Source organism: Aegilops tauschii, chromosome 2 (assembly GCF_002575655.3).
Source record: "Aegilops tauschii subsp. strangulata cultivar AL8/78 chromosome 2, Aet v6.0, whole genome shotgun sequence".
Taxonomy (NCBI): domain Eukaryota; kingdom Viridiplantae; phylum Streptophyta; class Magnoliopsida; order Poales; family Poaceae; genus Aegilops; species Aegilops tauschii.
Genome location: NC_053036.3, coordinates 469,827,956 through 469,843,169, shown reverse-complemented (window position 1 = coordinate 469,843,169; position 15,214 = coordinate 469,827,956). Strand labels below are relative to the sequence as shown.

Sequence of the window (15,214 nt, the reverse complement as noted above, 5' to 3'; positions counted from 1 at the left end):
CGTGGGAGATTACAAAAATGAAACGGACTACTAAATAGCAGAATAAGTTCATGGTGATGTGGGGAATAATTCCAGTGTTGAAGTCGAAGTGAAAAGGGGAGTAGAATCAATGGAATAAAGAGGAGAAGAAGCGGCAGCCATGGTCGCTCGGTAGTGTACCTGTATACCTTTTTTTAGTGAATGTATCAGTGTACATTATTTTTAGGGGAACCTGTGTACATGTGGGAAAGTATCATGTACTCCCATCTTTGGGGTACTCCCGATGCTTCAAGTTTAAAAAAACATTCGGAAATATTTCAAAAAAATTCAGAAAAAAGTGAATGTTCGCAAGGAATGTAACTACAACCCCTAAAAATTTCAGGTCCAAACCCGAAATGTACGTCAAGAAACAAAAATGTGAAATCTGGCATGAATAGTGTAAGAAAAAGACAAAATCAACATTGGCACTATTCACATCTGGATTTCACATTTTTGTTTCTCAATCTACATTTCGAGTTTGGACCTGAAATTTCTAGGGGTTGTAGTCACATTTCTTGCGAACATTCCCATTTTTTTCAAATTTTTTAAAAAAATTAAGATTTGTTTTTGAATTTGGAGCACCGGGAGTACCCCGGTGTACATGTGTGCGTGGTGAGGAGGAAGACGAGCGAGCGGCTCGTGGCCAGGTTTGGGCCTTGGTCGACTGGCCCATGAAGAGGAAGAAAGGAGGAAAAAAAAAGAAAAAAATAAGGTGGGCTTAGCCTATTCAGGTAAGAGAAAAATAAAAGAGAGGAGGCAGACTGGGCTAGGCCCATGCGATTTGGAGAAAAGAAAAAAAAAGTCTGAGTTGCACCCAGGAAGAGAGGGGAGTAACTAGTTGAGGAGCGCTCCTTCGGGAGCCTCCCCAACGATCACATGGAGTGGGCTAAGAGCGCGCCACATGGCGCGTTTTCAGCCGCCGCCACGTGTCGCGCTCTGGGTGCTCCCTCCGGTTTTTATTTTATTTTTCTGCACGCGTTTTCTGCTTTTTAGATGGTTTTTTCACTATTGCGGTTTTTCACCGGTCTTTCCTAGCTCTTCGACAAATTTTTTACGCGAAAAAACGCGTTTTTCCCGTGTCAGACACGATTTTGCTTCCGCGAGAGGCACGCCCGTACTTTTCGGAAACGGAAAAAATGCATTTTTTTTTCTTCCGAAAGAGGCACGGCCGTGCCTCTCGAAAACGAAAAAAAAACGTTTTCTCTTTTTTTGCTTCCGTGAGTGGCACGATGTTGCTTCCGCGAGAGACATGTCCGTGCATCTCAGAAACGAAAAAAAACGTGTTTTCTCTTTTATTTTTTCTTCCGGGAGAGACACGGTTTTGCTTTCACGAGAGGCATGGTTTTGTTTTCATGAGAGGCACGGCCGTGTCTCTCGAAAACGAAAAAAATGCGTTTTCTCTTTTTTCCCTTCCGTGAGAGGCACGATTTTTTGCTACCGCGGGAGGCACGGCCCGAAAGGGAAAAACTTGCTCCCGGTTCAGTTTTTTCGCGAGGAAAAAGTTCGCCAAAACCTATCAACATGAGGTCTAGTTTTGAAGATCTCGACGCGAGGAATGCAACGGTAAAAATAGTTCGAGGTTTGGACGCATGATTTAAGAGATAAAACGTTTTGAATAAACGAATCTACGAAAAAAGGGATGACTCCCCGGTTGCGACGAGTGGCGCACTGAGTCACAACTTGGAGAGGTGGGTGTGATCTTTGGAAGGAGTACTCCTTAATTAGAGTGGCCATAGGGAGTAACTTCAAGAGTAACATCGTGTTCTACTTAGCAAATTTACCTATATGGCAATGAGTTAATGATAAGAGAGGTAAATTGAGTAACTTAGCTAGTTACCATGACATCACATATCCCAAGACAATATGAGTCTATAACCTAATAAATAAATCTTTGCATGACATCACACATACCATGAAGGTAATAATATAGTCTAAGGTAGCGTTTATATTACTAGTGTAAGTTAGTCTCAATTATGTCCAGTCTTAGTGATTTCGGGAAGAGAGGAAGAGAGAGATGCGTGTTTTGGGCAAGGGGATTCAGCCCAGTTTTTGTCTTTTCTTAAAAAAAGTCCAGAGTTTAATAGAAGGAAAGAAAATTAGACTTTCTTTTTAGGAAAGTCTAGAAAATGGATAAAGGCTTGAATAAAGATCAAGCGAACTTAAAAAATTTCAAGAATTCATAGTCGCATGATTAAGATGCCCAAGACAAAGAAAACAACCCAACTGAGAAGAAGATTAAGGTTGGCATTAATCAAATTAAATCCTCCAAATTATAAAAACACAGTTTAAGATTGTATTAACAAATAGAACAAACAAAAAATTTTGGCCCTACTTTTTGAAAATAAATCTTAAACATTCCGAACATCGGGATGTTACAGCTAAAACAACACCATGATGACGTCAAACTGGACAAAATTTTGGCCAGATGTACTAACCTTGCTCGCCGCGCTTCCATGCCCCGCCTCGGCCTCCACCAGTGTTGGCGTGGCCGCCACAGCCGCGGATGGATCCGTGGGGCATGGATTTGTCGCCGACGGCGAAAAAGGAGAAGCGACGTGCGGCTAATTGCTCGTCGGAGCTCTCTAAACCTAGGGATGAAGAAGTATTTTTGCGGTGAAGCTTATCCGGTCTGCTAACCTAAAAGGCCCTCATCCCCGTAAATATAGCAGCGGAGGGGCGGATATACGGGTCGTCTCAAAAACTTGTATAGGCCGGCGGGCTTTTAGCAGATATATTCAGGCCGCAAAAAAGCGAAAACTTGCAAAACGGTTGGAATTTTACGGGCCGGTGAGGTTTTAGCGGATCTGTTAGAGATGTTCTAATTTCCGAATGCGGTGATAACTATCAGAAGTGAGATTGAACCCCTGAATGTTTTTCTTTCATGGGCGACGTATGTGCATGAACTTTGAGCATGAGCTTTACATGATAATTTGTACAGTACGTATTAGCTCCGTGCAAGAAGGTACTACTACTACTATGTATGTATATCCACTTAATTAAGTACAGTACAAAACAAAACTTAGAGCAGAGACGGCCGGGCCGGGGGGTTGTATACAGCTATATATGTTGACCTCCATGCATCCACGTCGTCTCAGATCTCAAACGTTCCCTCTAGCTCGAGCTGGCCACCGGCAGCCTCTTCCTCCTCGTCCGCAATGTAGAGGTACGGGTTCCTCTCCACCGGCTGGAAGTTATAGAAGACGAAGACGTAGAACGCGAGGCTGGCGAGCTCGATGGAGACGTTGACCACCCACTGGTACTTGTAGCTGAGCACGGCGGCGAAGGCGGAGACGGCGATCCGGGTGAAGTAGAGGTAGCCGACGACGACGAGGTAGAACTGCTTGAAGAGGGTGAGCTTCTTGAGGTTCCTGGCCGCCTTGCCGTCCGTCTTGGAGGCCTCCCTGAGGTTGCGGATGGACCAGATGATGGGGAAGAAGACCGCGCAGCAGCAGACCACGTCCACCAGCAGGAAGATCTGGTTCCACGCCAGCCAGTCCCTCCCCGCCGGCCCCGTCTCCCCGATCATCGCCGACGCGATGTTCTCGATCACTTGCAGCGGGATGATGATCATCAGCACGTTCTTCTCGCGCTCCTGCATTCCCCATCCATCCCACCATCTTTGTGAATACATGCATGGCCCCTCATGTGTTGGTCGTTATTACATGCACTGCACGTACGTAATGTACAGACCTGGAGGTATGGCTTCAGGAAGGACCAGCCGGTGCCGATGAGCACGATGACGGTGAAGAGGAGGATGCCCTTGAAGAAGCCGAAGACGTAGAAGGCGACGTCCCAGCCGTGCGGCGTGCCGGTGCGCCCCACGTACCACGCGTCCTCGGCGGCGCACGCCAGCTTCAGGGCCTTGAACAGCAGCAGCGCGCCCATCACGGCGTGGATCCGCTCGACCGTGGCGCGCTGCTTGATGCAGACGAACACCCACACCGCCAGGAACGCGAGGTACACCACGGAGGAGGCGGCGAAGATTCCCGGCAGCGGGAGCAGGCCGACGGGCAGGTACTCCCTGTCGCCGCCGGGGCCGGGCATGTTGTACATCTCCGTGCGCACGTCCATGGTGATCTCGACGCCGTCCTGGCAGCTGCTGAACAGCACCGTGTACTGGTCGGCGTCGCCGATGGTCACGTTGCCCCCGCCGGCGCCGTCGCGCCCGATGTCCTTGAGCCGGAAGAGCGGCATCACGTACTCGCTGGTGAGCGGGCAGAAGGAGCTGTCGGTCTCCTCGGCGTACTCGGATTCGTTGGTGATCTTGAAGAAGAGGGTGTTGGAGATGAGGATGAAGCCCATTAGACCGGGATCGACGGCCTGGGGCGGGGAGCCCTCGGGGACGCTCCATGAGACGCCGGACACGGAGACCTGCGCGACGCCGCCGGGCTTGAAGCCGAACTCCTCGAACAGGATGACGGGCCGCGAGTCGGACACGATCGGCGTCGTCTTGATCTCGCCGCGGGCCACATGGAGGAGCTGGAGGGCGAGGACGGCGGCGAGGAATACGGGCGCGGCCATGGAGGATCGAGCTACGACGCTACCAAGGTCGGGTTCGTGTCACGTCGTTCGTGCGGAGAGGGTGGGAAGAGGCTCCGGCCGCGTCGATTCGCGTGGCGTGTTTTCGGGGTGGCCACGAGACCCGCATGAGTCAAACAAACACCCAACAGGCCAGAACCAACAGCGTTTCCGCTATTTTTGCCCGGTGAGAGAGGGATGACACGAACGCAAATCCCATATAAAAATGTCAATCTAGCATTTTGAAAAAAATGAACAAAATATAAAAATTTGTATAGAAAAATGTTGACAATGTATTAAAAATGATGAATTTTTTTTGATCATTTCTATAAAAAATTTAATCAAGCATTTGAAAAATGTTGAACAAGTATTTGAACAATGTTAATCAAACATTTAGAAAATGTTAAATTTCTATAAAAAAATGTTGACCATGTATTTCAAAAATGAAGAAAAATTCGATCATGTATATACAAATGTTAATCAAGCATTCAAAAAAATGTTGAATAAGTGTTTGAAAAATGTTAATCAAGCGATTGGCAAATGTAAAATGTGCACAGAAAAATGTTCATCTTGTATTTGAATTTTTTAATCAAGCATTTGAAAAATGGTAAAAAATATTGACCATGTATTAAAAAATTAAAATTGTATTGGAAAAATGTTAAACATGTATTAGAAAACTGTTGTTGACATATACAAAAAATGTACAATGAAAAACCAAAAGAAACAAAGAAAACTATAAAAAATGAAAAACTATAAAAACCGAAGAAAAAAGAAGGAAAAAAGAAAGAAAATAAAAAGGATAAAAACCATGAAAAAACAAAGAGAAACCAAAATAAAAACAAATTATAATGACCAAAAAAGAAAGCGAGAGAAAAATAAGAAAACCAAGGAAAGAATTAAAGAAAAGAAAAAGGGGAAATGGAGAAATAAAAAAACTCCGATGTTTACCTCAAGGAGTGTGTGCCACCTATGTAAACACAAAGTCAACGGTGGCGCAGTGCCTAGCAGCTCTCCGCACTATCGGAACGACCCGGGTTTGATTCCCCTCGTTCCCTCATTTTTCTTGGTACTTTTTCTATTTCTCTCAGTGCTAGTGGGCCGGTCCGATTAGTCGAAACGCTTAAGCGAGAGAAACCTTAGGTCTCACTGCATGCGAGATATACCTCTCACGGAGCAATGCACCTGGTCTGAAAGCTTTTTTGAGTGTTGTAAATACTGGACCGGCCGTTCTTAGCGCTCGTGTTCGCTGGTAGTTGATTCTTTTGTTTTTTTTCTTCACGGGTGTTTTTCCTCTGTTTTTCACTAATTTTCTACGCGTCGGCCGGCGGACGCGTTATAATGATCCCCCGGTTGGACAACCGTTGGATCAGAGCGCTAACAGCCGTTCAATGTAATCAGCTCATGCCGGCAATAATGACTCTATTTCAGAAACCGACTCCCCTGTCCACCGTCCCCGACAGAGCTGCGCCCAGCACGATGCCGCCCCAACCACCGCAAAGAATCAGCTACCGCCGGCACGTGGGGGTAAGTAATCCTTGTTCCCCTTTGTCGTATTCCTGCAACAAGATCATGGTTGCAAAAATTGCAAGAACATCTCGGGCATCTTCCCTAGATTCTTGCAACATGATCCTGTCGGCGTTCTAGGAACATGGGTACCCAGACTTGCCTGCCTGCGGCCCACGCCGTGGCTCCATCGACGGCCTGGTACGGCCCACCTTCAGCATCAACAACTTAAGACCCTCGCGAGGGGCCAAGCCTCGCGAGGCGGACGACAGCAAGACCTCCAGAAGTAGTGGCCTCCTCAGGCAGGATCTTGAGGAGCGGAGATTTCTATGCAAGCCTCACCTCGTGAGGTTCAGATGGCGTGAGCCGTGACGACCAAGGCCAGGCGGGCGCCAGCGGGCGCAGGACAGCAGTTTCCTCTTTGGTGCTAAGGAGGCAAGCGCAGGCGCGGAGTCCCGAGGAATCAGCCAAAGGTTTTCATTCCCATGCAACAAGACCAAGACCGCCAGGACGGCAGAACGAAGGTCATCGTCGAGCCCACCGCGGCGTCACGACCAGAGGCTTTTGCAGGCGAAGACTATTTTTGTCAGGATAAGATGTACTAGTTGTCTCCCTTCGAATTTGGCCGTTGTGGGATCCCTTCCCGCCTTCAATTGGGAAGAGGACCAATGACACTATAAATAGGGCCTAGCCACCACCGTAGAAGAGGAGACATCCGGATCATTCAGATCATCCTCTCACCCACCAGCTCAAGAACACACCTCCTGAGGTCGTTCTTCCACTATACTAGTTCATCCTCAGCCCACCTCGAGGCTAATCCACCACAAAGCAGGAGTAGGGTTTTACGCCGCAAGGTGGCGCGAACCTGGGTAGACCGTTGTATCCTCTTTCCTTTTAGTTCGTCGAGCTAGGCCGTGGGGGTTGGCAGACTAGGGAGGTTGAGTTCTTCGCACACACCCCAGAGTTTGAATCTATGCAGGGTTTGCGGAGCCCGAAATCCAACAGATCCGTGTTGCAAAAATTGCAACAACATCTCCGACCTCATCTATGCATTCCTGCAACAAGGCCATTGTTGCAAAAAGAAACTTCTATGTATTCCTGCAACAAGACCTTTGTTCCAAAAATTACAACATCTACGACCTCTTCTCCATATTCCTACAACAAGACCTTTGTTGCGAAAATTCCGCCTGAAGCACTTGTAGTATCATGTAGTGAATTTCATCCAAACCTCGATGGTGAGTAACACACACATGTAGCATACGGGGCCTAGCCTACAACGCCGGAGCCTTGAAGTAGGCATGCAATGGATCTGGCCAACAAGGCATGTCCCATGCATGAGGCTTGTCCCCGATGCAGCAGCATAGTATGGAGGAGAGGGAAGATGAGAGAGATGGATAAGCAGCGCCGGCTCAAGGAGAGATAGTGGGGGGAGATGGAAGCAGACAGGGTGGCCGAAAGGAGAAGAAAACGATTCCACCGAGAAGCTTCAGGAATGTGAGGCGTGGACATTGGCGTGAGGATAAGAACGAGCTGGTCCCACGAGGACACGCGTCGCAAGCGTGAGGAGGCGGATGGGCGATGAAAGATCAGTCGGTTGAAGCTAATCATTTCCCTTGCTTTATTCCCTTTTTACTTTTTTTTTTAAATTTTTGTCGTTTTTCTCTGTTTTCTCCTGTTTTTCTTCTTTTCTTTTCTTTTTTACTGGTTTTCTCTGATTTTTTGTTTTGTTTTTGTTTTTATTTTCCCTGGTTTTTTGTTTTTCTTCTGTTTTCCTCGGTTTTCTTCATTTTCTTTATGTTTGTTTGCCGGTTTTCACCATTTTGCGTTCTTCTTTAACACATGCCTAGTTTTTTTTTCCGTGCTTAGTGTACATTTTTGTACACGTTATACAATTTTTTGATACATGTTGTTCAATTTTCAAACACATGATGTATACACTAACCCCTATGAGCACCTTTTTGAATACATGGTCAACATATCCTCAAAAAAAAAAGAATACATGGTCAACATTTTTTCAAATACACGCTGAACATATTTTATGGTAATAAAAAAATTGAACTGTGCATGTATTTTTTAAATACATGATTAACATTTTCTTTAACATGTCCTTTTGATGTCTACTTCTTCCATACAAATTTGCACATTTTTCGTATACGTTAGAAACAGTTTTCTATGCATATTTAATAATTTTTAAATACATGATGAACATTTTTTTCATAAATATTGTATACTTTTTGTATAATTTTTTTTATGCATGAGAAACATTGATTCTATACACATCTTACATTTTAAAATGCTTGATTAACATTTTTTCAAATAATTGATCAACAATTTTTTCAAATGCTTGATTAGCATTTTTTTTAAATACACGATCAACCGTTTTCATACTCATTGCATATTTTTTGTATACACGAGAACCATTTTTTCTATATGCAGTTTATATTTTTTAAATGCTTGATTAACATTTTTCAAATATTTATGTATTTTTTTATAATATATACATCTAGAATTATAAAACAAAGTAAAAGAAAGAAAGCAAAAAAGGAAAACAATGAACGTGTAAGAAAGAGAGAAAAAGAAAACGAGGCTATGGCATGTGGACTGGCCTCGCGTGCTGGGTAGGCCCTGTCAGGCGTTCGCTTCAGGCAAGGCTGCCCTACATGTCGCTTATAGCGATACATAGGCGCGCCATGACTCGGAAGGATTACGGCTATTTTCGTGGGCCTTTTACCACTTTGCTTCGGTAGACCCCCTCTAATCACATTGATGGCTGAGATTACTCTATACCCTTTTATAATAAAGGATATGATGATCTTTTTAAAAAAATACTTAGTCCGCGATGGGAATTCCGGTAAGTTTTTTTTTTGAGAGAAGAGAACTCCGGTAAATGGTCCACGTACTGTACGAGGGCTCGTAGAGGCAAGAAGTCAACGTTTTGCACCTGGGCGGCTCACCTGGGCCGGCCCATTTGTCGGTGCGCCGCTTTCAATGGGAGAAAAATTGCGAGGAAAAAATGAGGGCAATGGGAATCGAACATGCACGTTCCAGTTTATGTGCACGCTGTGCTACCCACTGGGACTGCCAATCTGCTGTGTTAGATTTCTAGCGCAAATCATTAACCAAGACACTAAAGGTCGCGGCAAAAATTTAAACAAAAGTTCACAAAATTAAGATAAACCAAAATGTGCAATAGGAATCGAACCAAGGACATCACAATAGTCAACCATGTCAGTAGCCACTATACTAACTGGGATTTGGGTGTCCAAAAAGGTAGCCCAGTCTATATGAACCATAAGCTGCGAAATTATTTTTAAAAAACTCGGACTACTTGCGAACAATTGTTGACATCAAGAATATTTTTTGTATTTGGGAACAAATTTTGTAACCTCATCGTCTTGATTACACTGCTTGCCATCCGACTACGACCGCTTGTGATATTTAAAAGCAGGAAATGTATAAGGGTCAACCACCAAAATTTTCTAGAATTTGGGCATGTGCAACGTTGTCCCCCATGCAAAATATGAATAAATTCGAACACCAAACGCATGTTGTGTCACGTCTGGCCTATGTTTTAGAGTTTTTCATCGGAAAAACCCTAGAAAAAGCATATAATGTCTGAGACCAACGAAACTTGGCATGCACCATGTCCAAGGTAATGCTAATGTGTGAGAAAAAATTAGGTGCCTCCGGAGGAGGTGGGAAAAAATGGTTCTGGAGTTGCACTTTCAGCCTACCTGAATGCACCAGGATGTACACTGTATGTTTGGTTGCATGCATGGAATGACACCAAATGTTGCCAGCAGTTGGGCATGCCCAAGGTTCTCCCCCACACAAAATTTGAATGAATTCGGATACCGAATGCACGTTGGGTCACGTCCGGCCTATATTTTAGGGGTTTTCCACCGGGAAACCCCTCGAAAAAGCATAGAATGTCTGAAACTAACGAAACTTGGCATGCATGCTGTCCATGGTAATGCCAATGTGAGGAAAAAATTGGGTGCATTCGGAGGAGCTGAAAAAAAGGTTCAAGACTTGCCCTTCCGGCCTACCCAAACGTACAAGGTTGTACACGGTGTGTTTTGGTTGCAAGCATGGTATGACACCAAATTTTGCCAGCGGCTGGGCATGCCCAAGTTTGTCCGTCATGCAAAATTTGAACAAATTCGGACACCGAACAAACATTGCGTCTCGTCCGGCCTGTGTTTTAGAGTTTTTCTCACCGGAAAAACCTAGAAAAGGCATAGAATGTCAGAAACCAACAAAACATGGCGTGCATGCTGGCTATGGTGATGCCAAGGTGTCGAAACAATTTGGGCGCGTTCGAAGGAGGTGAAAAGAAAAGGGGTTCGAGACTTTCCCTTCCGGTCTACCCGAACATACCAGATTATACACATTGTGTTCGGTTGCAACCATGAAATGACACCAAATTTTGCCAGCGTTTGGCATGCCCAAGCCCCCCCCCCCAATGCAAAATTTGAACGAACTCGGATATCGAACGCACGTTGCGTCACATCCGACTAGTGTTTAGGATTTTTCCAAGGGGAAAACCTAGAAAATGCATGAAATGTCGAAGACCAACGAAACTTGGCATGCATCTTGGGCATGGTGATGCCAAGGTGTGGAAAGAAAATTGGGTGCGTTTGGAGGAGGTAAAAAAAGGGGGTTCGAAACATGCCTTTCCGGCCTACCCGAACGTACCAGATTGTAGACTATGTGTTTGGTTACAAGCATGAACCGCTGAAAAAGTTCCATGTGCTCATGATTTTTTTTCTAAGAAAATCACAAATTTGAAATAAAATCGGAGACTCAAAAAAGTTCATGAATTTGAAATAAAATTGCAGACTCGAAAAAATGATGAGTTTGAAAAAAGGTCAAGAGTTTGGGAAAAGTTCATTAAAACAAATCATAAATATTAAAAAGTTAAAGAATTTTAAAAAGTTCTGTGAATTAAGAAAAGAAAACAAAAATAGAAAGCAATAAGGAAAATAAAAAATAAATAAAAAACAAAGAACAAGGGCTAAACTGAAGAAAATCAGGTGGGAAACACAGGCTTTTTTTATTAGCGTTATATATTCGGATAAGAAGTAGGAATGAAGCTTAATTGCAAGACAGTTGAAGTATCCCAGTGGTTAGCGGCCTCACTACTAAATGTTGACAGTCTGGGTTCGAATCCCACGAAGCACAGCTTCTATTTTTTTGTTTTTTAATACAGAAAAGAAAGAAGAAAAAACCAAAATGGGCCAGGCCCGTCTAAGGAGCAAGTAACACTGTATTGACGCCGGCCGTATATATCCGGTGGTGTACGGTATGTAGAAGGTCCATATTGTCCTTTATATGTTTTGTGAGGGGTTCTACCGAAGCGCTTACTGGGTCGGGCTGGATCTTCGGTTCAACGGTCATTTGTTAATTCGCTTTGGGCCCCTTGTCTCTTCCTGACTTTTGCCCGTCCACAGGACCGAGCACTACACTGTGCCTTCCATGATGGAACGCAAGTACAGTACAGCATTTCCGTGTACTTTGTGGGCACATTCGTGGCTTCATGAACAGTGAGGTGGGTGCAAGTTCAACAGTTTAAGACCGACGCAAGATTCTGTCCCCTCTTTACGCCAAGAGGACCGAGGGACTCGTGGACGGATCAGACAGCGGCGTACAAAGTGGAACTGATTCCATCCATTTGTTCCTTATTTTCTGTTACCTAGCTAGCCTGCCGGGACACCCGGCCGGGCTCAAGCTTGGTGCTCAACTAGAGGTGTGAACACTGAGCACATGCGCTCATGTTACCTAGCTACGGAAAGAGACACCTTTCTCGTTTTTCCGGTGGAGAAAAGAGACACCTAATGCCAATAAAACGGTGCTCTCTCTGTGATCAACATCTTCAAAACGTGAACATAGCGGGTACGCTAGTCCCCATTGCGCACCCACAGTACGCTCACCAGCGGATTGTGTATGGAGAAGCATACAATTATATATACACACATTATAAAAATGAAATATGTGCTTTTGAATCAGAAAATAGTGGTAACAAAAGACATAAAGAAGTTTGTTATATACAGATATTCGTGTTTACTGATTTCACATACTAGGAATGGAACTTGATGTAATCCATTGGAAACTCTCTTTGAGAAACATTATCACTTATATACAACATGCTAATTAAGTCCTTAAATTTAAGAAAGGAGTCTTTCCTTACTTCTTTACACAAAAAGCTGTTATGTTGTTAGCCGCTCGTGCAATTAAAACTTGGAATAACTTAGAATAGAAGAAAAATGTCCGAATTGGCATCTTGGGGTGAAACCTGATAAACCACAAGTAATTTCATACGGTTAAAAGAACTTCATATGTTGCGCTGAGATTATCTTATCATTTGTGTGCAAAATTGGTATCTTGTTTGCGAAATTCCATTATATTGAACTAAGTAATAAAATATCCAACCAAAAATATACACTTTTACTTGGTTGGAACTCATTTCTAGAGTTTACGCTAACATAGGAAAATAATCAAAAGGTGCTTAAAATAATTGTGATGAAACCATGGAATCTTGTTCAATACCGGATTTTTTTTACTAATTCTACTATAACTTTTTTGAAGCCATTCAATTATAACTAATACCAAAGGAAGAGAAGACAAATAAAGACATTGCAGTGATAAATACAACATAAGTGGCACCTAATTTAAATTAGTACAATTGAAGCGTTAACCTTCATCTACTGTATGAACTTTGCTATCCACCTACTAATTAAGTAATAACTATCGTGATACGAAACTAGGGCATGAAAATTGGTGAGCTAGATGTTGTTCTCTTCTTTTTCGATCATACAATCACAACCATTTCCCCGAAAAATTAAGATAACCCCATGTGTATCAGTTGATGCACACAACCGTTTCTTCACAAAGATGACATGTCATCACAGAAGAGCTAGAGCTTAAAGCGACAGAAAAGAAGGTACAACTATCGCCGATTCTTTTGGTAACAGGTCATCCATATTGGTATGATAATTTAGTTCAGCATTTATACATGACACGGTGAATGCACACTAGTTTTTTTTCTACTATTACAAACTTGATTTCCAAGGGAAAATGTTGTCGGATCGTAAAAACAAGGATTAGTGGGGAGAGAATCAAACATGTTCATAGGAGTACGTAGGAGTATATATGTACCACTATATATAGGAGACAGAAGGACCAGCCTGCTATATATAGTTTGCCTAGCTAGCCATAGCTACTGCGATTAACTTTGTTTTGAGGTGTAAAAGTACCCGGGAGACAATAGATTTTCCCCATAGGTTATAGCTCTGCCTTGTTTTAGTAATCCCTCGCGGTCATAGCATTTGCCCGATCGATGCGAGTCCGTTGCCAAATGCAAATAGCTAGCAAAGCTTGTGCCGGAGGGGCGTATCTTGCTTTCCACTTTTGGTCCCCGCTCGACGAGCTTTGCTTTGCTTGGAGTATAAACATACTACCTCCAAATACACCTGGCCTTTGGGTTTTATAAACAGTAGTAAACAAAACTCCCAGATCGAGCCTTCTAGATCGCAAAGTAGAGAAAGGGACCGTGTACACGACACCATCACTCGTGCCATCATCGATGGATGCTTCATTTCACCGCACACGGATTAACATAACCCTTGCAGACGCATCACGGGAGAGATTTACTAATGGGGGCAGCGAATAGGGCGCGGCTTCCATGCCCGCGCAGACGACATGCAAACAGACAGGTGGAGGGAGCTAGACGAAGCAACCCCGGCCGTGTCTCCCGGCCGTGGCATGTACTGCAAGATATATTAGCTGTAGGGATAGTTAACCATTAACGTGCCCGTCGCCGGTCGATCTGGGTTCTTCTTCCTGCTCTTTCCCGTGGCCGGGACGGGCTTTACGCGCGGGGTGGCGATTAAACAAGGCGGTGGTCCTGGAGCTGGTGCGCGTGGGTGACACCTGTCGCCGGCGTGGTGCGGCAAAGTCACCGCACCCAGCGCGCGGAGACGGCGATGCGCGCATAAAATAACGCGCGGCCGAGGCCGATCGCGCTTGCTCGCTCGCCCGTACGTACGTCTACGTGCTTGCCCGAAATAGCAGCCACATTATTTTACGGGCGCGCGCGCTGTCTTCCGGGCCGCGGGAACCCCGATCGGTCTAAAGAGGAAGAAGGAAGGCCGGCGGGGTGTCGGCGCGGGATTGGCCCGGCCGTCGCCATCGCCGCACCCACCACTAATTGGTGGCAGCGACAGCGGCTACCGATCGAGCATGACCTTAGCTTATTAGCTTAGGGCGTTGTTAATTGCGCGCTGATGCGTCCTGCTGAGCTTGCTGATGCGCGCGCGTGATGCTCTGGTGCAGAGGTGGCCTATTGGCTCGGGCCGTTTGGTGATTAGGTGAGGGGAGCGCCGTGAGGGCTAGGCATGGGAGAGGGCACATTGCCACGAGCGCTAGCTTAGGGGCGATCTACGGGAAAGACCGAAAGAGAAGGTGTACGTGGAGGGCATAGCCGGGGACCGTACGTAGAAAACACTACTTAAATCACAAGGGGAGATCTAACGATCTGCTACTGCTGCTGCTGCTGCTTTGGGGTTAGTATTATTCTTTGGTGAATGTCACGACGGGGAGGTCTCTCGAAAGGGTAAGGGAGAATAAGGAATTGGATATTGGTTTTTGATTCCGGCCTCTTGTTACGTGCTTGTGTGTGGTGTGTTCCCATGTTGCCCTCCGGTAACAATGGAGCGGGCCGGGGTAGATCGGTGGAATTGAAGCTCCGGTTTCCGGGGGAATCTCGTGCTGTGGACACCTGCGCTCGATCGAGGGGTTCTTTCGGTCGTTTTGTCCCCGGCATCCCAGCCGGCTGGTAACTTTCTGCCAAATTATTTCATGCCTCCTTCGTCCCACCACAATGGTTCCTGGAGCTGCCGCGCGCTGGTTTCACCTTAATCTACCCACACGGTGAGAGTTGAGGTGGGGGGTCCTACCCGTTAGGCGTTAGGTCAAGATGGGGCGGACAGTGAAAAAATATATCACTGTTGTGAAATTTCTTTTTTTTGCGGGAAATCACGGTTGGGAAACTGACAGTCGGAAATCAATTGATGTTGTGTCGTGTGAGCTAGCGTGAAACATACCATATTCGTCTTATCAATAAAAGTCAGGGCTGAAGCACAAGAATGAGGATTACTTGGTTAACTTGCTTCCC

At 45.2% G+C, this 15,214-nt stretch overlaps 1 protein-coding gene across 1 annotated transcript; it reads right to left on the bottom strand.

Moving 5' to 3' along the window:
• Nucleotides 1-2,896: 2,896 nt before the first annotated feature.
• LOC109745773 (protein CANDIDATE G-PROTEIN COUPLED RECEPTOR 7-like) lies at nucleotides 2,897-4,539 on the bottom strand. Its single transcript, XM_020304888.3, has 2 exons — nucleotides 3,709-4,539; nucleotides 2,897-3,610 (listed from the first exon to the last, which is right to left on the bottom strand). Exons 1-2 carry the CDS (start codon nucleotides 4,537-4,539, stop codon nucleotides 3,110-3,112), a joined length of 1,332 nt encoding a protein of 443 aa, XP_020160477.3. The 3' UTR covers nucleotides 2,897-3,109.
• Nucleotides 4,540-15,214: the final 10,675 nt, after the last annotated feature.

Bases quoted from the DNA above. Each gene is read 5' to 3' on its own strand.
- LOC109745773 (XM_020304888.3), bottom strand. From the start codon at position 4,539: ATGGCCGCGCCCGTATTCCTCGCCGCCGTCCTCGCCCTCCAGCTCCTC. The intron at 3,611-3,708 runs GTCTGTACATTA...TGGGGAATGCAG, and splicing joins TCCTGAAGCCATACCTCCAG to GAGCGCGAGAAGAACGTGCT.